Source organism: Mus pahari, chromosome 9 (assembly GCF_900095145.1).
Source record: "Mus pahari chromosome 9, PAHARI_EIJ_v1.1, whole genome shotgun sequence".
NCBI classification, from domain to species: domain Eukaryota; kingdom Metazoa; phylum Chordata; class Mammalia; order Rodentia; family Muridae; genus Mus; species Mus pahari.
Window position 1 is genome coordinate 66,316,853 of NC_034598.1, and position 25,863 is coordinate 66,342,715.

Consider the following 25,863-nt stretch of genomic DNA (forward strand, 5'->3'; position numbering starts at 1 on the left):
CTTCCTTCCTTCCTTCCTTCCTTCCTTCCTTCCTTCCTTCCTTCCTTCCTTCCTTCCTTATCTCTAACCTTTTCAAAGGAATATTCTTTATTATTATTATTATTATTATTATTATTATTATTATTATTATTATCTCATACAACCCAACTACGGTGTCCACTCCCTGCACTTGTCCCCCCCCACACACACATAATAGCCCTCTCCCCTCCATTTCCCTTCAGAAGAGAGCGGGCCTCCCTGTGATATCAACTGAATACTACATAACAAGATGCAAAAGGACTAGGCATATTAACCCTCATATCAAGTCTGGACAAGGCAATCCAGTGGGTGGAAAAAGAGTCCCAGGTACAGGCAAAAGAGTCAGAGACACGACCCCAAAGGAATTTTCTTTACTGGGTAGTGTTCTAAACGTTCTTAATGAAAAACTGTTTTTTTAAGCACAGAATATTTTTATATAAGAACATTATATTTTTTTCATTATTAATAGTATATATCTATATAAATTAAAAATGTCATTGTGTTATTGGATGAATGCCTGATCTTTTAAGCAAGATAGAAACAAATGAAATTGTGCTTCAAATCCTGCTCCCAGCTTTGTAGCCATCTTTCTGAGCATTAACTAAGCTTCTCTGCTCTATGTAATGTTTTCTTTTTCACCCAACCTTGAAATTATAGTCATTTGGGCCTTTCTATTATTCTGAAACAGATAGCTAATGCCAAGAATATTTCAAATGAGAAAGGAGGATTTTCAGAAGGGGGACAATTTAGTTAAGGCCTAATAGCTATGATTGTGATTAAGTAGAGTGCCAGTAACGAAGTGTTCAGCTGTCCAAAAAACAGTCTGCGAATTCTCAAAAGTGAGAATTATATGTTATCAAAGTTAAGGTCAATGTTAGGTCTCTATAGCATCTTATTTATACATTTTCTGTGTATGTCATATGGTGATCTAATGATCTAATGAATAAATATGGTAATCATATGTTAAAATGATATACAATTTAAATTTTAAAAATTCTTAATCTTCTAAAACATTCTCCATTAAACACACATCCATTTTAAAATTGTAATCTGCATTTCACAGATCCTTCCATTTCTGTAATACTTATAACAGCATATTACTACTTTAAATAAAAAGAGGAACATTAGTGAAATTCTTGTGGTGATCAGTAAAATGTCCATTTATCACAGACTAAACATATATAAGTAAACCATAATAATAAACAGAGAAAGCAGGTATCATTAAATTATCTCCAAGGAATTCTCTAGCTGGAAATTCAAGTTTTCCTCTAAGTCAGTGATTCTCAACTTGTGGGTCATGACTCTCTAAGATGTCTAATAAATCTTTCACAGCCATAACCTAAGACCTTGGAAAACATAAGTGTATTGTGATTCATAACAGTAGTAAGATTATAATTATGAAGTAGCAGCAAAAATAATTTTATACTTGGGGATCACCAGAATATCTCCGTATCATCCACCAGAAGCATATTAAAGGTTTAGGATGACTGAAAACCACTTTAAGTGTTAAAATGGAAAATTAGGGCCTAGATAGATGGCTCTATGGTCAAGAGTTCTTGCTCCTACAGAAGGTAAATTCCCACAACACACACAGAGGCTGTCAACAGTCTTTAATAGCTGTTTCAGGGATTTTACCAACACCCTCTCTGGAATTCACAGCTATTATATGCATGTGTTGTATAAATAAACATACATAAACATTATACATATATATATATATATATATATATATATATATATATATATATATTACACATATGCATACACATACACACACATATGCATATACATATACATATACATGCAGAAAAAATAATCATTAAAATAAAAATAAATGTCTGTTAAAAAAATAAAAGAAAAATCAGAAATCAAAATATTTGTACAAAGTTCCCTTTGAGAAAATATTATAAGATATATTGATATTTTATAAAATTGACTAAAATGCCTTAAACAAAAAGTAATATACTGGGGAAATACTTGAAATATTTAAACATATAAAACTTCACTAAAACCAATCAGACTTAGTGGTTTACCAAAAATGGAAAAGAAAAAAGAAAAGGAAAGTAGGGAAGGGATCATGTTAGAAGAAAAATGGAAGAAGTTATAGAAAGAGAATGGAGGATATGATTATATTTCATTGATTGCATCTATGAAATCTTCAAGAATAAAGAAAAGTTAAAATAATATAATATAAATATATTATCTAATCACATTTAAAAATGTAAAAAGGTGCTAAAGGAAGATAGCTGATCAAATTATAGAAAATTCAGCTTAGAGTTTTGAAAACTATAACTGAAATTATAATTCTCAGTTCTTTTCAATCTCAAATGTTTTGAGCTATTTAGGGACACACACATAGCCAAGATTAAGACTAACGCCACATAAGGCTACATTACTCCTTGGGATTTTATTTATGATTGAAGAGCACTATAAACCTTTTAATACAGATTTATAAATATACTATATTTCATATATACTGATTGTGTAGTCATTGTAAATCTGCGATGATTTAGACAGTCTTACAAATTAAAATCTTCATAATATTACATTAAGTAAAAGTATAATGCATACACAGATAGTATAATGACCATGAATATAGGAAGAAAAATTTTCTATGGATATGTGTAATGTATCTAGAATGACTCAAAAATTTAAAAATATTAAGGACGACTACTTCTGGGTACATTACAGATGTTTAATTCGGTCCTGATTTTGTATTTCTGGCCGGCCCAGTTCTCAACAGTATGTACTATATTAGTTAGTTTTTCTTTGTTCTGACAAAATACTTCACCAAAGCCGCTTGAGGAGGACAGACATGGTTTTGGCCATTCATTATGGTGGAGAGGGCGTGGCAGCAAGAACAGAGGCGACTGTCTGGAAGCAGGATGAATGATGATGGTGAGCCCACTGTCCTTTTCTTCTGGGTATATCCATGACCCCAGCCCATGGATTGATGAGTCCTCCTCTCTGGTTTAACATCTCTCGAAACTCCTTCTCAGTTACCCTGTGCTGTGTACTGCAAAATGTACCTGTGAGCGATTCTAAACTCAATCAAGGAGAGTATAAATTAGCTTTTACAAGTATTTATTTGCTTCTACATCTGAGTATAACACAAAAATATATTCTAGTGACCTTTTTTAAATTCTTGAATTTATATAAACAGGTTAAAATCTTTTTTAAATTTTAGCATGTGTATATATATATATATATATATATATATATATATATATCATAAATGCTATACTTGTTAGAAATAAAAGATATATATTTTTCATCCATATGGCAATATTGTAAAAATGAGCTTTGAAATAGGCTCTCCAAACTTTTTGGTTCATTATTTTAGTAATGTGTTGAATGAATTTTTAATAACATTATTTTATTGTTCTTGTAACTTCAGCTCACACAATACAAATACTTATTTTTCTGCTATGCTGCAAATATCATTAAAATATAAAAATCTGCCCCGCTGCATAAATTCATTTTAAACTAGCCCTATTTATTACATTTGACAGAGACTACCTGGGGCTTTCTTTGATAAAGAGTGCGGGCTTTTCATTTTGTTGTTTATCTGGTCTTATCTGATGCTTCAAGAAAACAACTGTAAATCTTTATTATATCTTTTCCAGAGATAAGAAAAGGAAATGAAAAGAAGACCTGTGTGAAGCTTATGAATTGGTTTCTGATTCCAAATCCACACCATATTAATTACCATATTAATAGTAGTTTCCTGATATTTCATAGATGAAATTAAATTTTATATACGTACCCAAGTTATTAAAAATGAAAAATTTAACCTGTTTATATGAATTGCCAGTTTATTCAGAATTATAGTCCTAGCTATTAAGCAACAAACTCAGATCTACTTCTTTTGACATGGGGAAAAAGAGATTGCCAGTTCAAAGACAATGTATCACCCCGGAACGTGCTTTTGAGTGGTCTTGATGAATTCTTTCTTACTGTTCAGGAAGTCTTCCGTTGTTGCCAGTATAAAAGACATGGGAAGGTTTGTCTTCTCTCTTGCTGACTTCCATGTAGCAGCAAACCTGATCATGCTTTCTTTGGAAAGTTTCTTGCAACTTCTTCCTCTTATCTTACATGAGTTTCTGGTTTATAAACTGAGAACTGCCATCTCAACCTCTTCCTCAGTAACAGAAAACATCAATTCTCTCTGCCTCGATTCTAATATATCCATCATATTCATATATTATTTTATTTTATTTTTTTACACTCCAGTCGTTGCCCCCCTCCCGGCCGCCCTCCCACAGTTCCTCATCCCATTCTTCCTCCCCGCTGTCTCCAAAAGGATGTCCCCACCACCAGTCCTCCTTGAGACTCCTTGGGACCTCAAGTCTCTCTAGGGTTAGGGGAGTCTTCTCCCACTGAGGCCAGACCCGGCAGTCCTCTCTCTGCTGTCTGTGTCGGTGGCCTCGCACCAGCTCATGTATGCTGCCTGGTTGGTGGCTCAGTGTCTGAGATATCTCATGGGTCTGGGTTAATTGAGATATTTCATGGTTAATGAGATATCTCATGGTTAATGAGATATCTCATGGTTAATGAGGTATCTCATGTGTCTTAGTCAGGGTTTCTATTCCTGCACAAACATCATGACCAAGAAGCAAGTTGGAGAGGGAAGGATTTATTCGGCTTACATTTCCATACTGCTGTTGATCACCAAAGGATGCAGGACTGGAACTCAAGCAGGTCAGAAAGCAGGAGCTGATGCAGAGGCCATGGAGGGATGTTCTTTACTGGCTTGCTTCCCCTGGCTTGCTCAGCCTGCTCTCTTATAGAACCAAGTCTACCAGCCCAGAGATGGCACCACCCACAAGGGACCTCCCACCTTGATCACTAATTGAGGAAATGCCTCACAGCTGGATCTTATGGAGGCTCCTTTCTCTGTGGTAACTCCAGCTGTGTCAAGTTGACACAAAACTATCCAGTACATCATGGGTTTTCCTATGGGATTGCCCTCCTCCTTCTTCTTCCAGACTTTCCCTAACTCAACTCCAAGGGTCCCCAACTTCAATCTACTGGTTGGGTGTTAGTATCTGCTTCTGTCTCAGTCAGCTGTCTGTTGGGACTCTTGGAGGGCAGCCATGCTAGGCGCCTGTCTGTAAGCAAATCATAGCATCAGCAATAGTGTCAAGCCTTGGAGCCTCCCCTTCTGATGGATCCTAAGTTGGGCCTGTCACTGGACCTCCTTTCCCTCAATCTCTTCTCCATTTTTGTCCCTGTAGTTCTTTCAGACAGAAACAATTCTGGTCAGAGGTTTTGACTGTGGGATGGCAACTCCATCCCTCCACTTGATGTCCTATCTTTCTACTGGAGGTGGACTCTACAAGTTCCCTCTCTTCCACTGTTGGCCATTTCATCAAAGGTCCCTCCCTTTGAGTCCCGAGAGTCTCTCACCTCCCAGGTCTCTGGTGTTTTCTAGAGGGTCCTCCTACCTCCCACCTGCCAAGGTTGTATAATTTTAAATTGTGTCTGTTCATTGTGCTTTGGTCATTAAAGTGCTTGTCTGTTCCCATGCCTTCCACACTAGTCCAATATGTCTCTTGAGTTCAGGTACTTCTGGGATTTCGTTCTTATAGGCTTTTCTTCTTCTATCACTGTGTTACAGAAGGGAGACACTTTACCTCTCAGCTCTTGACCCACTGTTCTTCAATGTGATGCCCTCAAGCAAGCCATCTTGCTTGTTCCCCACCTCACTTGCTTCTGCACATCTTCCTTTTCCCTTCGTTTTGGCAGTGATTCATCATTATGTGCACATTTGAGGATCGGAGCCTGCAGAGCCCATGGCGTGTGGCTAAGATTTGTGACTTCCTGACCCTAGAGCATTTTCTGACTTTGTCTATAAATGTTGAGGAACTATACCAGGCCGAAGTTCTGTTGGGCACTGTTGCTGAAGGTTCAGCTCTTGCTTTTTGGGCTGTAATGCTGTGGCTGGACCAGCTGTCTGCAGGATGCCACAGTAGGTTGCAGGGAAAATAGAGGCAAATATGGATATGGAAGAATTAATGAATTTTGAGAAAGTGTAGCAGGATTCATAAGGAAATGTTTCAATTGTATTCTAAAACATATTGGGAAAAGGGCAGTGGAAAAAATGAGATTGAGAGGTATAAGAAACTTTAAATTGTAGTGAAGTCATGTAAAGTTTTTGAATTGAGAGATTATTTAGTCTAGTGTTATGTTTAAATGTTATTGCATGAATGTGGGTCTTTTTCATCTCCCATGATGACTTGATCTTCTATTTATGATAATAAAATATATTCAAGGGAAATGCTCAATAATCTATCTTGTAATAACTCTCCACTGCTTTCTAAAAATGACCCTGAAGTAATAACACATATATACTTCAGTAGTTCCAGTGCCCAAAGCAGGCATTGTGTTTACTGATGTAATTACAACATTTTAGGACTATGAAGTTGCAAGTTCATCTACTTGGAAGGACAAAATTCACAGCATTAGTAGTTTGATTCTAAACCTCACAGCCTAGACCATTCTCAACATTTTATTATTATGAAGTTCATTGGGTCTAGAACATAATTTGAAAGTGACATACATCTTATTATTTTAATAATCATATAGGAAAATATATACTAAAATATGTTTATATTTTTAGTGAATCAATTATACAATGCAAATATTATCCAATTTTTTCCTTTATTTCAGGATGAAAATCCAAACACTTTAAAAAATAATTCCATGATCACTACTGTTTGTTTTCCTTCTTATAAAGAAGTTATTTTCATATTTAAGAAATATTCAGTAAAATCTTCAAAATATTAAAATTTAAATATTTAAGTATTTAAAAATTTTAAAGTAAAATAATTATATTCTATAGCTTTTTTCCCCTTGGGAATGCTGACATTGGACTTTCTGACATTCATATGAAACTTTAAATTTTAAGAGCCTGCATCTTCTTGTATTCAGATTTAAATTCTCTTTCATATACATGCATATATTATGATATGTATATGTATGATATATTCCATATATATCACATATATATCCATCATTATATGTATTCAGCATATATCTCTCTCTCACACACACATATATCACTTACACTTAAATATCTCTGATTTTGAATTAAACGCTTGTGGTGGTTTGTTTTAGTTGTCACCTTGATAGAACCTGGTGTCACCCAGAAAGAGAGTCTTAACAAAGGCTAGTCTTCATTAAGTTGACTTGTCTGTGGCTGTTTATCTTGATTATGTTAATGGATGTGAGAAGACACTGTAGGTAGCAGCAAACCTCAGCTTTAAGTCCTTCAGTCTTAGACTGTATTATTAGATAAAGTCATCCAAGTATTTAAAGTTTTTAAATACTGATTATTCATGCATTCATTTATCTCTGCTCATCAGTGTAGATGTGGTGTAAGTAATGTTTGAAGAACTTTCCCTCTTAAATCTATGATGCTGTATAATTTGAAATTGTGAGCAAAAATAAAACTGTAACTCTCTATTTTGCATTCTTGTCCAGGTATTTCATCACAGCAATAGAAGCACACTAAATGTCCATCTCTATTTTTTATGAAAGCATGGGGCTGTTTCTAAACACATCTAGTGTATTGTTCTATAGAGTTGGTGATGGTGCACAGATCTCAAGAATGTGAAAGAATATTGTAAATGCATATCTCTCTTGCTTTCTACTGACAAATTCATTGTCAAATTTGTTTTCAATGTTATTAACATGTTTTTTTTTCTTTTAATTCTGAATTGCTTTAAAATGGAGCCAACTAATCACAGGCTTTAATTTAGAATTCAGAATAAAAACATAGTCTGGTAAGAAACTGGGGCACGGCTCAAGACCTGTGTAATACATCAAACTAGTGTCTTAAGAACTGGGATACAGTAGGTGTGGTATTCAAAAATCAAATGCAGCACTCACTATTCTACTCATGATCAGTGATTACTGTCAGCAATAAGAATTATGCCGGAAAGGGACTGTTAATGATCTATTTCTAAAAGCTGGCTTTGATCGAGTGCCTATTACAGTCAGGATATTTTCCCCTGGTAGCAAGAAAAGCAAACACGGATAAAATAAACAAGCCTCTCCAGCTATCAGAATCGGCTATAATGTTTTTTCTGTGAAGAATAAAAAGATAAATTAATTGAATGAATAATATATAGAATGATGGTAGTTGATAAGAGGCAAGGGCAAGAAGGTAATATGACATATGTGTGCGGTAAAGGGTATGAAAATTTTTTAAAAGACTAAGTCAGACCTCATTGAGAAGGCCACATCCCTGCAGAATAAATATATACATACGCAAGCACCCAGATTATGAATATCATATTATCACTGAACCTCATCATTCATCTCAAATGTTTGCCCATACCATCGTCTCAAGAACACTCCAGTATTGAGAAATATAAGATTCATGGCAATGTTTTCTAAATAAGTTTACAATATATAATCAAGTCATTCAAATTTGAACTAACATATTTTACAAATGTATTTCTTGTTTTAGCTTTTAGTAAAATCAACCTTAAAACACAAAAATCTTAAAACTCAATTCTCAGTGAACATTTTCGGTAGAAATTAAGAATAAGGTCACCTCAGCAGGCAGTTATTTTGATTATAACCAAAACGGGTTAAAAGAGGAGTGCATCCAGAGAAGTAAGTAATTGTCATAACTCCTTTGTATCATTAATAGAAATGAAATAAGGTGCCAAATTGACATTAAAGTTACCTTTGAATGCCTGAGGTTAAAATAGCCATTCTCTATTAAAACAATATCTCTTTACTGTACACGCTAAGGTAGGGCAGTTGCCGTAGCAATCCGAACAACCTCAGAGCTCATCAAAGATCTGTTGTGCGAAGTGTGCTTTGCCCAACACAGGGGGGGTCCTGAACAGTGACCCTATCAAGAACACGGATCACCAGGCTAACGTTTCCTTCTGGAACACGTATCAAAAGCTTCGAAATGATTCTAACAATGACTCAGCTAATATGTCTGAAGTCTCTATTATAAAATAAACATAGCACTTTTTTTTTTCAAATATGTAACCCAGGGGTGATTGTGGCCGCAGTTGGCTTCACCCTGTTGCTAAGCTAAAAAGTAGACTATCTCTCCAATCACTTTCTCATTCATTGGATATTCTAATAGGCTGACGAGGAGGAATCTGCCTCATGGTTAACTGGTTATATTTTTATTTTATAGGCTGTATAATTTTTGTATTACTATCATGCATTTCTGAGTTTCAACATGTATATGAAGCCCACCAACAGAGAAGTCCCTTTACTACTAACCACTGGGCATCACTTAATTATCAAAGAAATGGGAACTTCAGCACATAGCCTTTTAAGTGTGCTTTCATACACACACATGCACACACACGCACGCACATGTACACATTTGCACACGCACGCATGTGCACATGCACATACACACACACACACACACACACACACACACACACACACATGGCTTTCAACAGATCTATGTCACTGAGTGTATCAATGCTTATTCCTTTAAACTGTGAAGAAAAGGAATGCCAAGACAGATGTTGTCTAAATAAACTTTTGTTCACAAATCCAGCACTTTAAGATGAAGTGCTAGTTACCAACAGTATTAGTCTAAATAATCACCTAGACTTAAAACATTTGATGACAACATTTGAAATTATCTCCAACTATTAAAAACTTCACTGTTAGCATATTTTCTTTTTGGTTGGGTTAACTAGCTGAACTCTGCAACTAGGCAGATCTGGATCAAAACACACTCTTTAGTATGTGAGACATTGGGTGAGTTACTTAGTGTAATTGTGCCTTAGTTTCCTTGTCTATAAAATACAGGAATGATCTTATATCCATTGCTGCTGGGTTGCCACTAGAAGTAGCTACTAGAAAGCACAAAGAAGATTATCTAGTTGCTAGTGAGGACTTCATATATATATATATATATATATATATATATATATATATATATATCTGACAGTTAGCTAGCATGTTTACATATTGAAAAAGTTAAAATTCTTCATATTCTTTTAAGGTGTTTGAATTTTTTCATTGTACATTATTTAGTAAGATTATTAGCTTTTTGAAAATATTTATCATTATTATTTATTCATTTATCATTCATGGAGTAATAATTTTAAGTGTTAATCCATAAACTGTATATTTTTTTCAATTTACTCTCAGGTCACACTTTCAACAAGAAAAAATGTTTCATAATGTCTAGTTGTTATCTTTATGATCCTGATCAGTTTGTGATTTGAGAACCTCTTCTAAAGAATGGAACTTCATATTTTCAGTGGAGTCTTCTGAAAGATGATTTGGGATTTAATTTAGAATTTGATATAAAATCCTAATTTCATATTTTTCATGCCAAGAAGTTCTTGGCACTTGCTAAAAAATTCACCAGCCTTTTAAATATTTATTCTTCTATTTCCAGTATGATTTAGTGCATGCTCATTCTTTAACAGACTCCCTGGTCTGAAGGGTGACAGCAACACTGTTGTCATGACTGGATTGTTTCTGTTATCATTGTTATAAATGAAAAGCTTTCAACTTGGTCTCATATTGGTGTGCTAAGTATATTGGAGTGGCCATATGGAAAGGAAATGTTGAACTTCTTGTACTCACAGTAGACATAAGTGGAGATACATGCAGAAATAACAAAAAGGAAATTATTTTTAAAAATTCAGACCTTCGTCTGGGAGCACCACAAAAGCAATGTGTGAACTTGATAAGATTATGCCATCCAAAGCCAAGGTTTAAAATTTGATTATATTTGATATACAAATAACAACAGCAACAAAATCAAACATGGACATTTAAACTTTTCACCAGCTACATGGACATTTAAACTTTTCACCAGCTACCATGATATCACACAGCTTATTTTTTCCAAAGCTCTGGGATTCAAAGAATTAATCATTACATAAAGAAATTAAAGAAAGCAAAAAATATGTGGAAAACTATTCCTTGCTTGTGGAAGGAGAGAGGATGTCAATTTCCCAATGAATTTTCATATTTAATAAAATGCAGACCAAGTAACCAGAAGCTCTTCGATGGACACTTAGAAGCTGCTTCTGAAATCATATGCAAATGCTAAGGACAAAAATAGCTATAGCAGATTTGTAAAAGATGCATGAATCTGGTGAACTTACATGATCTGATTTTAAGGATCTAGCATGGTGGTAATATCCACTAAAATTCTCACAGAAACCGAAGCAATAGGGAACCTTGAAATAAACCAACATGCATATAGTCTCTTGTTTATTATCATAAGCATACAAAGGAAACTAAATTAATAAAAGACAGGAAAGGTCATAAACCTATACATTAAGCCAACAACTTGATCTATATTTTATGTTGTATACAACTAAGAAATTTGGCATTCTACCTAATTTAAAGCTATAAGAAGCATAAAATTCATAAAAATGGATGGTAGAAACCTATAATCTGGAGCAGGACTTTTTTAATAGGAAGAAGATTATGAACTATTCACTGTTAATAACTTCATTTTATCAAAATTACAAACCTCAGTCTTGTGACAGTAAGGACATGGCATTTCTGCAATTGTTGTTTCTTTGGATAAGAGTACAAAATTAGGGCTTAGGGCTTGGCTCAGTTTTCAATTGCCTGCAGTGAAAACTCAGATTTCTAACACTCACATGATATACAGGTTTGGTATTTGGCTTCTGAAAGCCCAGCACTGGAGGAAGAAAATAGTTAATTCTCAGGATATTGTTGGCCAGCCAGACTAGATGTAATGTGTGTCCCAGGTTCAGTGAGGAATCCTATTAATAATATCCTGAATGGGCATGGTGGTGATGCCTATAAGTCTATCAAGGAGATCTCTGTGAGGTCAAGCACCCTGGGCTACATGGTAATTTGCCATCCAGCCAGAACTACATAGTGAGATCCTGTCTCAAATGGAAATAAAATCAAAAATAAGATGTAGAAACAATTAATAAGGCATCCCAACTTTAACTTCTGGCCTATATATGAACCCTAAATCGTGAATGCATCTACCACACCAGCAAACACACACACACACACACACACACACACACACACACAAACAATCACACACATACTCATACACGCACACACATACAGGCACACACATACACACATACACACACATACATACATACATACGTATNCACACACATACACACACACAAACACAGACAAATATAGAAAGACAGACAGACAGACAGGGATAGAGACAGACAGACATAGAGCCAGACAGAGAAACAGACAGACAGGAACAGATAGAGAATGCAAAATTACATATAGTCAATGGGAAATGGTTTGTAGTTTTACTTCCATTCGACTTAGGACTGCTTTCTGACTTATTGATCCAAAGACTATGTCCATGCAAAGACTTATACAAGAATGTTACTAATATTTTTATTTATAGTTCTTCAAGATAGAAATCCTACAACGTGTAAATAAAAACCATGTGAGTAGCAATCCCACAATTTATGAACTTGTCATAGATTGTGAAGGTAAAATTCAGCAGAACTATAGAATGCAATTTGTCAGAAATAAAGAGGTACCTTTTTGTAGAATAGAGTTAAGGACACTTAGTAGATCTTAATGCAATTAAAAGTGAAAGGATGGGAAAATATTTGATGAGATTTGAGACCTACTACTCAGAGCTAATTATGCTGATAATTCTTTCATTAAGAACTTTTTCTATTAAGATTTTTTTCAACTTAATTAAATGTGTGACAATCAACAGAATTAATTGCATCGTTGCTATGGAGAGTTCTGTTATCTACAAAATCAATGAAGAAAGTCAAATGTCATGGAAACTGAAGATTAGAAAAATAACTCCATTATCTTTCAAAAAGATTATTTTAAGTTTGCTTTAAAAAGAACTGTGTTGAACAAAATTTTGCTCAAAACTTTCACTTCATAGTCTTCGAGAAGAGATGTCTCAGAGGTGAAGGGCACTTGGTGCTCTTTTAATGGATCCAGGTTCAATTCCCAACATCCATATGGCAGTTCAAAGCCTTCTGTAATTTCAGTTCTGAAGACCAGATCCACATTTCTGGCATTTCTGGCAACACACACACACACACACACACACACACACACACACACGGCACATACATATAGTGAAATTAAAACATTTATACATATATAATAACAATTAATAAATCATTCATTTATTATTGAACTTAACCCAGTTTAAAGTCACCCAGTAGAAGCAGGGTTTTCAAAATCAAAGTTTCATTTAGCAATATAATTTACAGGCATAGTCAACAACAGATACTACATTACCTACTGGATCTATAAAGATAAATAAAGCACAGTTCATTATTCATAATATGAGAAAGGAGGCAGAAAACACAAACTTAAAAAATGAAAGGTCATCATGATGAAGATACAGCAGTAGCCTGATTAGCATAGTATCACACCTGCTCACTACTACCATGGTCACATCCTGAAGATATCAACCCTTCAGAGGACTAACCCTGACTATCACACCATACCTTTTTACTACTAATCTGTGTCACTGCTCTTACTAGTTCGTATTGGATCCATTTATCATAGTTGCTATTCCCAGTAAACAGTGAGTTGTTTGAAAAAAATGTAGTTTATATATCACAGTGAGTGAGAATACATTCTTAGCAATATTTTTGAAATAAGCATTGAGCAAAAAGAAGAATGTATAACAAAAGAGTGGCCAGCCAGGGTGACAACATTACAGAAAATGAGGCTTCATGTTTGGTCTAGGATTGGCAAATAATACTGTCTTAGTTAGGGTTACCATTGCTATGAAGAGACACCATGACCAAGGCAACTCTTATAAGGAACAATATTTAATTGGGGCTGGCTTACAGATTCAGGGGATTAGTCCACAACGATCAAGGCAGAAAGCATGGCAGCATGCAGGCAGACATGGTGCTGGAAAAGAACATGATAGTTCTGCATTTTGATCCAAAGGCAAGCAGAAGGATCCTGACTTCCAGGCAGAGAGGAGGAGGGTCTCAAAGCCCACCCTCAAATGATACACTTTCCCCAACAAAGCTACACCTACTCCAACAAGGCTACACCTCCTAGTAGTACTACCCCCTGGGTCAAGCATATTCATACCACCACAAATGCCAGTGAACTACAGGGAGACTTTTGGGGGAAAAATAACATGAACTTCATAGAGTAGGTTTTGACAAGATACTCTTGAACCACACTAACAAAGATTGCAAATAAGGCTAACAACCCAGGTCTTATAGTCAGGAAAGAACTGTAGGTTACCTAACGATTGGGGTTTCAAAATCCTAGCCTTGATTCCATAGTTGTGGAAGGGTTGACCATTGCCAAAGAGGATACTCTAAGGTAAGTTAACATAATGGAGGGCAAGAGAGTGAGCAATTCAAAGTTCTCAAGAATAAAGAAATAATATAGGACCCAAAAGAGGCAGGTGTAGATGACAGACAGTGCAATGCTGGTCATAAACATTTTAGGAAAGGACAGGAGAGGAAACAGAAAAGGGAACAGTGTTCAAGGGTGGTATGATGTTTTTAAAATTGAATACATTCAATAGCCTATCAACTATGTACTACCTGTGAGAGTAATCAAATCCCAGCAGGACTCTTGTGTCCATTTTAGTCCCATTATATCAAGCTTGACTTGAAACTTAGTTTTCATATCCCTTCTATTGGTTCCATGGGGACTTCCTTTCAGCTTTCAAGGAGGGATTGAAACATCATGATATTATTGAATTATCATTTCTATAAATCTAACCTAAGACTATTGTGTTATACTGGGGCATTTAAAGGGGTATCTGATTGTTGTGATCACAGCAGATATAATGTTTTTGGCACTGTATTTGAAGCTAGGATTTGCATTTGAGAGAAGCTATTATAAGTAAGGACTGAGAAGGAGATGTCTTAGCAGGCAAAGGCCCTTGCCCTAAAACCTTAAGTTGTCCATGCCGTCCCACCTAAGGAACTTGGAGAGTGGAACTCACTCCCATCACTTGTTCTTCGATTGTCACTGGAAATTTTGGGTAGTCCCCTCCACGGTCACCGTTTGGTATCACAGGATTCAGCTACCCTCTTGGGGTTCTTAGTTTCATTAATAAGAAAATTATGAAGAGCCTCAAACAAAAACCCAAGGAGAAGATTGATAGAGTTTAAAAGAAACTTGCTCTGGGCTGCTAGCTCTAGATCTTGGAAGCTGCTTGGTGGGCAATGGAAAAGAGAATGAAAATAAGCCACGCCATCGACTATAAGAAGCATGGAGGATGGAGGTCAGCCTTGTGGCAGCAGCAGATACATGGCAGGAAGTGGAACTTTGTGAAAGAATATAGAAGCCTGAAGAGTTCCCCAAAGCAGACTCTAAGCTCTGAGAAAACCTGGAAGAACAAGACATTAAAAAAAATTGAAATAAAATTGTTAAACATTTTGAGTTAGTATTTATAAGGCAGATGGGCCCAGCAGAACCTCTAGGTGGATCATAGGAACTGTACAAGGAGAGGGATTCTGGGAAGGAAGGGTACAGTATAACATCAAATGGGTAATTGTTTTTATCTACTTAGCATAGCTTATGGTGCATTCACATTGCTAATATTGTTCTCACCTTCAGAGTGATGTCTTGGCCCGGTGGTAGACACACAGTTGGATCAATCTTTCATGTTTTGTGTAGCTTGGAATGTTAAATTTCTATCTAAGCCAGAGAAATAGCTTTTTCTAATGGACCCACATAAAACCCTGATAAACAATATAATATCATGAACTCTACACATGCACCATGACATATCCATGCACACACACACACACACACACACACACACACACATGTGCATGCATACACACACACATACACATTCAAACACACACAGACATACACACACCCATACACCTATGCATATACATGCATGTATGTGTGTGCAGATAAATAAGTAAATATAAATGTCTTTTGCATGCCAATCCCTTATTAAATACAAGTTAACACTTTCAGGGAGTCCTTAATTTATCTATTTATTTTCTTGATGCAATATATACTTGTTAAAGAACTTGGGGTTGAGCTTTAAGTTGATATAGTGGTATTCAAGATACAATTTTAATAACTTATATTCATATATTCAACATGTAAAGTACAAATACTAAAAAAAATAGCAAGCAAGCGATAAACTACATTTTAAAACTGATCATTGTATTGGCTAAGTTCTTAGTTACAAATTACATGATCTATGTCTGCTAATTCATGGACCTAAAGTGTATTAGAAGGCTCTTTGAATTGGGAGATGGTGGGGAATACAGGCCCTCTTCTGGCTCTTCGAACCCATGCATCCAAATTGTGCTACCTCTAGTAAGTAATGCAGGTACTTTGGACTTGAAAAGCCACCAATGCTTCTAGAGAAAAACTGAGTGACTCTGCCAACTGAAAAAAGGACTCAATTCTGCTGATTTGCTTATTAAAGATGGGTATTTTTTTCCTACCTTTTGGTGTAGAAGTAGGCAGAACCTACACTCCATGGCAGTTTTCTGCAAGGAAGCTTAGACATGAGAGGCATTTGCTGATGCTGTAGCTCATAATATGGAAAGTTACAAAATAATATATAGTAAAGCTATTCATGAGATTTGGGCACTCATGAAAGTCGGGTATTTCTCTCATGGTATTAAATACACATTAATATATAATTGTTATTGATAATAGTCTGATTTATAAAGATCCCTGCTAGTAATATATTATGTTGTTAAGTTCAGTTTTCTTCTTAGATTACTTCTGTGCCATAAGAAACTGAGTAAGTCATTGTTATTTGCAACTTAGGACCCCATCCTAAGTTCTATAGTATATTCATTTTGTCCCCTTTATGATTTATTTGTGCTTTCATGATGAATATTTGAATAGTATCTTCAGTGTTTGGATCATTTGTGGAATGTGTTTAAATCCATGTGTTCATTTCATGAGACTTACTTTCGCTTTACGTATGGCGCATCAATTTATATATCAAAGCACCGGTGGGTAGTAATGTATCAACATGCTGGAATTCAGTCAGCAAATGAGCAGACAATGGTCTCCTTCTTACACACTGAAATCCCTATTGTCTTTCAAGTTAGCTAGATATTCTGAAGTTTGTGTGTGCCATAACTTCAAACACATTGACTGAATAATAGGGTCCAACCTAGCATGCACTTGGTTATTAATATAGCATATTTTATACTTATTTAGATAGCAAAACAAGTATGTGAAGGGGTTCAGATCTTTATCTTATCCCTTTGGTAGATTTCCTTATGCACCCCATGAGACATGCTTTGTTTTGGAAGCTAGACCATAAGGGAGGAAAAACTTTTGATGGTTTGTAGCAGGGCACTGTAGTGACCAGATGTGATTATTTAAAAAGATTTATATTTTTTTCTGTTCATAACGTTTTGCCTTCATGCATGCGTGTATATCACATGTATTACTGGAATCCACAGAGGCCAGAAGAAAGTATCAGATCCCCTGGAAGTGGATTTATAGACGGCTTTAAGCTGACTTGTGAGTGCTGGGAACTGAGCTTAGGTCCCCTCCAAAAGCAGTGAGTCCTTTTAAGAGCAGGGACATCTCTCCAGGCCCCCAATATGACCTTTTGATCACTCACTCAGAAGCAGCAGCTGAAGCTGTATGGTAAAAGCCAAAACCAGGACAGCCAGATAGAAGGCTGTCTTGTGTTCCTTAGAATTGTGAGGGATAAGATGACTGGATAAATTCTGATATTTAAACGTGATCGAATGGTTGTAATATTAAGATGGGAAAAGCTAGGAATGACTTTCAGATGCCTGGCTAAAGCAATCAGTTTTTGAACAAAGAATTACTTCTGGGATACATTATGATTCCAGGCTGTCTTTGTGGGTGGGGCCGAGAGACTCAGCTGGTGTGTTACTCTTCTCTCAGCATTTTTTTATTCACGCTGCAAACGTTTGCCTGAAACACAAGTCTTCTGGTTCTTCTGAAATACCAGTATGGCTATTATTTAATAGATATGCAGTTCTTTATTATTATTATTAGTCGTTTTATTTATTTACATTTCAAATGTTATCCCGCCTCCCAGTTTCCCCCTCCTCAAATCCCGCATCCCACTCCATTCCCCATCTCTCCCACTCCCTTTTGCCTCTATAAGGGTGCTCCTCTACCTGCTCACCCACTTCTGTCTTACCATTCTAGCATCCCCCTATACTGGGACATCTAGTCTCCACAGGACCAAGGACCTCCCCTCCCATTGATGTCCAATAAGGCCATCCTCTGCACATATGTATCTGGTGCCGTGGGTCCCTCCATGGCTACTCTTTAGTTGGTGGTTTAGTCCCTGGGAGATCTGGGTGGTCAGGTTAATTGATATTGTTCTCCCCATGGGGTTCAATTCCCTTCAGCTCCTTCAATTCTTTCTCTAACTCTTCCATTGGGGTCCCGGGCTCAGCCCAATGGTTGGCTATGAATATGTGCATCTGTCTTAGTCAGGTGCTAGAAGACCCTCTCAGATGTTCAGTTCTTATAAATGTTTCCAAAATGGATGGTGAGAAAATTCTCACATTAGAAGATGTTTTCTGCCTTTATAATGTATGACAACACTGTGTGGAAATGTCGGGGGTTCACATTGTTCATCCAGTAACTGGCTTATTGCCACTTCCTGTCTTTTCTTTAGCTGGGATGACAGCAGTTCTGTGAGCAGTGGTCTCAGTGACACACTTGATAACATTAGCACAGATGACCTCAACACCACGTCCTCCATCAGTTCTTATTCCAACATCACTGTCCCCTCCAGGAAGAACACTCAGGTGAGAGCCATCTTCTCTCTCTCCCCACTGATTCTGTCTATCTCTTTCTCCATTTCTTTTTGGTAGAATTATGTTACGTTATGGTTCAGTTCTTCAGTCTGAAGTATTTGCATAAGTCATATAAGCAGATATAACAAAGTTCACCAACACTGGAATATGAAGCGTTTTTATTTTAGTCTTCCTGGAGTCATATCTCTCAGAACTATAGCAATGCCCATGCCAGCCTCTTTTAAAGATTATAAGCAGTTTAGGTAGATTCGCTGATGTCTAACCCAGAAAGACCCACATTGGCATTTTCCCTCCTTCTAATACTGGTTTATTTAAAAATCAAGTTTAAAAAATAGTCTAACATTGAATTTTTCTTGGTTAATCTATAAAGAAAAAAGACAAATTACTGGGCTTACTTGTGACTGGTAAATCAAGAAAGAGCATTGGATATATTCTATCTTGGCTTAGCTTAATTTTTGGTCAACGTTTGTCATAGAAGAATTCCTTCCCGTGTGAAGTTTAATTAGGCTTTTCTGAACATTATTAATCCTGACATCCTCTAATATCTACAAAGGGAAATTCTATGGCTCAAATTGATGAAACGTAAGTGAGACCATAGTTAAAAATAGAATCGTCTCTCGCGTTCTTCTGAAATATAAATCAATGCTTCCTGGCTTTTTCCTTCCAGTTATCTGAAAGTGCATTTCAGCTCCTGGTTCACTTTTTGTAGGTTTTTCTTTCACAGGAAGGTTTTTCTTTGCAGCTGAAAACAGATGCGGAGAAACGTTCCACAACAGATGAAACCTGGGATAGTCCTGAGGAGCTGAAGAAAGCTGAGGGAGATTTTGACAGCCACGGTGATGGAGGCGCCAAGTGGAAGGGTGTTCCTTCCGGACTTGCTGAAGACTCAGAGAAGACAGGGCAGAAAACCAGCCTGTCTGTATCTCAGACAGGCTCCTGGAGGAGAGGCATGTCTGCCCAGGGAGGAGCCCCAGCGAGGCAGAAAACTGGCACAAGTGCACTCAAGACGCCTGGTAGGCTTGTCGCTTGGGATAGTTTCTGCCGTGAAGAGTTTTAACCTGTGATCCAGTTGGACATCTGTGTTCGAGTACATTAGATCTCCCTTTAATAATGAGTGCATTCTATAACCCACACTTTGTCATATAGGCCCATGGGATTATGACAATCTGAGAGTCCTGTGGAGATCACGCTTGTAACGTGGGGTTTGCTATGTGCTGTATTTCACTCTGGTCACTTTAGGTCATGTACAGGTAAAGTATTTATTCTGAAAAAATAATAACTGACCAAGGCAGTTCAGTCAATCAACCAGGTCTCAAGGGAGGGAGTGAGGACTGAAAAGAAAAAGACAATTAGACAACACTATAACGTGACTCTAGCCAGTGCTCAGGCTGAAAGAGTTACTTTTTCCTAGTCTGCTTTCATACTATTTTAAGGACACGCAAATAAGGTCAGTTCTAGGTCATAAACAACATAGCTAAGGAACAAACAAATAGTAGACCAAAAGGTCCCGTGATTACCATATTCAGGGTCTTAATGCGACCCATCAAGATACAAAGAACACACAGCTTAGCTATATCATCTTGAGACTACCTCCCGAGTCCTAACCCCATAGCAAATTCCTGCCAAACTCCTAGATGGCAACCCGAAAACTCTCCACAAATTCCTCATTTTCTCTGACTTGTTAATGAATATGATTAGTAGTGATCGCGTGAATTCCACTACCTGTAACCACAAACCCGAGAGCTGTCACACTCACCTGAGAGTTGCAATGCTCAGCGTGGCAGCGTCTGTTTGCGAATCCAGCTTGATGAAAGAAAAGAGTGAAAGAATTCTCCTCAGTGGCACCATCTGTCTTCCAGGACTCTCCCCGTACTTTGTAAATTGTGTCATCTGAAGTGTGGTATCGTGGGGTCCTTCAGAAAATATCACGATGAAGGCAGTGAGATTAGCTTTTTGTCTCAGACTTAGCTAGAGAGGAAAGAGTGACATCCCTCTGAGAGAACAGTGTCATAAGATACAAGACATTAACAAATATGGAAGTAACATGTGTATACTCTATCTCCCGAAGTTCATCACAGTGCCTCTGACAGCCCTGTTTTTTTTTTTTTTTTTCTAGCTTGTCACTCAATCCTCTCATTTTACTAGAGCGCATGCCTATTTAGATCTGAAACAGAAAATATTCCAGAACCGAGGTGATAGAAAGCGCTAAAGAGCATTCATGATTTCCATTTGGTTTTGGAAGTGTTCTAATGTCAAACTATTCAAACGAGCATATCTGCGTGTTTCTCTTTCATCAGGGAAGACAGACGATGCCAAAGCTTCCGAGAAAGGGAAAACGCCTCTTAAAGGATCATCCTTGCAAAGGTCTCCTTCAGATGCAGGGAAAAGTAGTGGGGATGAAGGGAAAAAGCCACCGTCAGGCATTGGAAGATCCACAGCCAGCAGTTCTTTTGGATACAAGAAGCCAAGTGGTGTAGGGGCCTCTACTATGATTACAAGCAGTGGTGCCACCATAACAAGTGGTTCAGCCACACTGGGGAAAATCCCCAAATCCGCTGCCATTGGTGGGAAGTCTAATGCAGGAAGGAAAACCAGCCTGGACGGGTCACAGAATCAAGATGACGTTGTCCTGCACGTGAGCTCGAAGACCACCCTCCAGTACCGCAGTCTGCCCCGCCCTTCTAAGTCCAGCACCAGCGGAATCCCTGGGAGAGGTGGCCACAGGTCGAGCACCAGCAGCATTGATTCCAATGTCAGCAGCAAGTCAGCTGGGGCCACTACCTCCAAACTGAGAGAACCCACTAAGATCGGCTCAGGGCGCTCGAGTCCAGTCACTGTCAACCAAACAGACAAAGAAAAGGAGAAAGTAGCCGTGTCGGATTCAGAGAGCGTTTCCTTGTCAGGTTCCCCCAAATCCAGCCCCACCTCTGCCAGTGCCTGTGGGACTCAAGGGCTCAGACAGCCAGGGTCCAAATATCCAGATATTGCCTCACCTACATTTCGAAGGTAAGGGTATGTAAAGAGATGCTGGGAAAACGTAAAAGGTAGTATATAACATGCATTTATACTGCACAAAACTATTTTAATGTAGTCTAAATATTCTAAGATTCTGTATCCTAGACTTGTTTAAATTATAGTGAATTTTTTTGCGGATTGCACCTGTTGCTAGTGTAAAAGGCGTTGCTCATTTAGAGAGTGGTTACCCTTTCAGCTATACAGCCAGTGTGACACTAAAATACAAACACCATGTGTAGCGGGCACAAAACCACATGACTGACTATTCATAGAAATAAAGTGATAGTTTGTAAAGGTATTCAGTGATTTTCACCTCTCCTTTTCAGAATTAAAAAAAGCAAACTGCATAGATCTTTATAAACACATTTACTTCTAGTGTATGTTATCTTCCTGACTCTTAATGAGTTGGCAGTTATGAATATAGATGATATATTCTTTCTAACAGTTTATAGGAGACCAATTTATACAGTACCGGATCTTAACATAGTAACAACAACAGCAACAGAAACAACACAAAAAGCTATCAAAGTATGCTCTGAAAACGTTTACGTATTTGACATAGGACAAGAACTCAGGAGTGAGGTGACTTTTATAAGTCTTCATCAATGTCCTTTTACAGGAACCAGAAGCATATCTGATGTATATGTCAGGATTATCACTTTATTAATTATGTGAAGTTCTGCTTAGAAACATACCTGATTTTAAATACCTTAATACAGTAGGGGTCAAAATTAGTGAATGAGTTAAGACAGGTAGTTAAATAATCCTGACTCTGTTTTCTCATCTTCAAAACGATAGAGTATAATTCATCACCTCTTGTTAAATATTTCAGGTTTGTGTTTATTCTCCTGGTAACTTTGACCTCTTAGGAAGAGTCTTGAAGAATTTACGTTTATGTAACCTTAGAAACATAACTATTTGAAAAACAGCAGTCAAATTTGTCATTATAAGTATTAATTGTGAAGAATGATTTTAAGTGACAGTTCTTAGAAAGAATAAATTATGGCTTGTAGCAAGAGTAAATATTTTCATTGCTTGTGTGAGAGCCAAGAGCGCCCTCTTGTGGCCCATTACCTATGAAACAATTTCTCATATTCGCCCTAGAAATCTTCCACTGCAGGAAATATGGATTTCATTGCTGTTGAATTAGTAATCATTCTACCATTTCTTCATACCATTTTATTTCCATACTTGCATAAATTTGATTATGTCATCTGCTTCATTTACAAAACTAAAATGTTTTCTGAACCAAACTCCAGTATCTATCTAACTTAGTAAAAATGGTATTTTTAAATCACTGCTAAAATATGTATTTGAATAGTTCTGGCAACGGACAGAAATCCCTGTGGTCTTTCCATGGGAAGATACAAACCAATCCATAAGTTGTCCAGCTATATCCAATATTTCCAGCCCAGCCACTCAGGCCTCCCAGACATTAACTTACATATTTGAACCTTTCCTTAAATGCCCCCTTTAGATGATCTATTTTTAAAAAGAGGAAAATCCATTTAAGCATCATATACCGAATGCGTAGAAGTTGTTTCATTATAATGGTTCTGTAGATAGGTAACGCCAAAACGGCCAAAATATTTAATCACTAGAAACGCAAAAGTCAAGTACGATCTTGTTGGCTTTTGCCCACTGCTGCCTACCTTGGTTGCAGGCCAGTGCTTACTTAAGATATATATATATATATATATATATATATATATATATATATATATATATATATATATTAGTAGTTGATTAATCAAAAGCCAGTCGTATCACCTTCAGGAACATAGAGGCTGGACGTGCTTGGCAGCTCACGACTCCAAAGCACACTTGGCTCTGTGGACTGAAACCCTAGGAATGGATGTGAGTCTCTCGGAACAACTCAAGTTGTTATTTGTTTTTCTTTTAGGTTGTTCGGTGCCAAGGCAGGCGGCAAATCTGCCTCCGCACCAAATCCTGAGGGGGCGAAGTCCTCCTCAGTAGTACTCAGCCCTAGTACCTCTTTAGCCCGACAAGGCAGTCTGGAGTCACCGTCGTCCGGTACGGGAAGCATGGGCAGTGCTGGTGGGCTGAGTGGCAGCAGCAGCCCTCTCTTCAATAAACCCTCAGACCTAACTACAGATGTTATAAGCTTAAGTCACTCCTTGGCTTCCAGCCCAGCGTCGGTTCACTCTTTCACATCCGGTGGGCTTGTGTGGGCTGCCAATCTGAGCAGTTCCTCTGCCGGCAGCAAGGACACTCCAAGTTACCAGTCCATGACTAGTCTCCATACGAGCTCTGAGTCCATTGACCTGCCCCTCAGCCATCATGGCTCCCTGTCTGGACTGACCACAGGCACTCACGAGGTGCAGAGCCTGCTCATGAGAACGGGTAGTGTGAGATCTACTCTCTCAGAAAGGTGAGCTTTCCTGGAGGCATCCATGAGTCCTGATCCCCTCCTTCCTGCACTGTGACCACCACCCCACCCTACTAAATTCTCCTGATCCCCACTGTGACTAAAACTATGCGTTGACATAAAATTGAATTTAAATTTACAGTTAATATCGATGAGACCAGTCTTTCTCTTCACTCTTATTATCAAATTTGCAAAGGAATAGTCATTTAAGATAGGGTGATGGGATAATTTGCTTAATGCCTACATTTTTAGTGAATGGGCAATTTGCATAATATGTGCATAATACATAAATATTAAGATATTAATATATAAAGTATGTATTCATGCAGTGAGTGAATGATATCTTCTCAAGATTCTTTTAATGGTTGGCTTGAGATTCAAGACAACACAGTTCCTTGGGATGATTAAAGCTCTGTTAATGACCAAGTTCAAATGGATTCTACAGTTATGCTCTCTGAGGAATATTTGAAAATTTAAAATATAAGTTAAATCCCTTATCAAGACATAGTCTGCAACACCCAAGTTGTCCATTAACTGATTATTTCCAAGTATTTTCTTCTGGGTTCTCTTGCCTTTGTGAAACTCAAAATTAGGAGTGAAATATGGCCTCTTAATGTTCTATCGTCTCTGTGCACGCTAAGAGTCAGCAAAAGGCCCTTTTAAAAAGTATTTGAGACATAAATGAACCATTGATGCTCAGTACTTACTGTGATGATCTTGGAACTACACAGAGTGTTTGTTTCCTCATTCATAAAAATTCTGAGCTGGGACAACTGGCCTTTACATACTAAAACATATCCACTTCCCTTTTGGTTTGATGATAACACCCAATGTAAAAAGAACGGGTACTGGTTCATCCATCAGAAGAATCACTTACAATTGCTTCTCAGATTCTAGTTTCAGTAGTCACAAAGTGATCGCATGCCATGTATAAAACTTATGACAAATAAATGCAATTATATTTAAAATGTATTAACAGTCTTATTTGAATAAATGAATATATCCTGGTATTATAAACACATAATATGAAGCTTTAAAAATTAGTTGACATCTAAATCAAACAAACAGGTCATAATTCATTAGCCATAATCAACCTCCAAAATACAAATAATTTTAAACATGAAAATATAAAGTTGATCGCATATAGATTTCAATCTCTTTCTTTTGTATTCAAACAGTAAATACTAAGAAACATGGTCAAATGCATAGTTTTAATCAAGAACTTGTCAAATCAAAACTACATCTTAAGATCAACGTGTTCTATAGCTGTAGTGGAATTAAGTTTTAATAAATTATTCCACAGTTTAGCTCTACTCTATAAATATGTTTATTATAGAAATTTAGGAATAACTATATGCTTATTTACTATTTTAAGGCAAATCATTATTCTAGTTATAGAATAGTGTAAATAGATTAATTTTTAACTCAGTATAAAAATATTAAAATAAAGACTTCTAAAATATGCCGTAAGTGTATTAGTGAATATTACATCTATTGAATGTGTATATCTTAATAACATATAAGACTGTAGTAACCAGTTCCTTTCAGCAAATGGTTACATTGAACTTTTTTTATTATTATTAAAACATGATGTGTATTCTTTTTTTTCCCCTGAAAGGAAAATTCAAAGTCTATTTGTATTTTAACTCTTAAGAGTTTAACCTTTAAGCGTGCATAAAAAGAAGTGTGTGTGTGGTC

General features: G+C 36.9%; 1 protein-coding gene across 1 annotated transcript in view; it reads left to right on the forward strand.

Moving 5' to 3' along the window:
• The window catches only part of Nav3 (neuron navigator 3), a 319,139-nt gene that overhangs the window by 210,948 nt on the left and 82,328 nt on the right, over nt 1–25,863 (forward strand). Inside the window, exons 13-16 of the mRNA XM_029542029.1 lie at nt 18,620–18,752; nt 19,504–19,774; nt 21,059–21,767; nt 23,680–24,168. Coding sequence (XP_029397889.1) covers nt 18,620–18,752; nt 19,504–19,774; nt 21,059–21,767; nt 23,680–24,168 — 1,602 coding nt within the window. The remainder of the gene's footprint in view (nt 1–18,619; nt 18,753–19,503; nt 19,775–21,058; nt 21,768–23,679; nt 24,169–25,863) is intronic.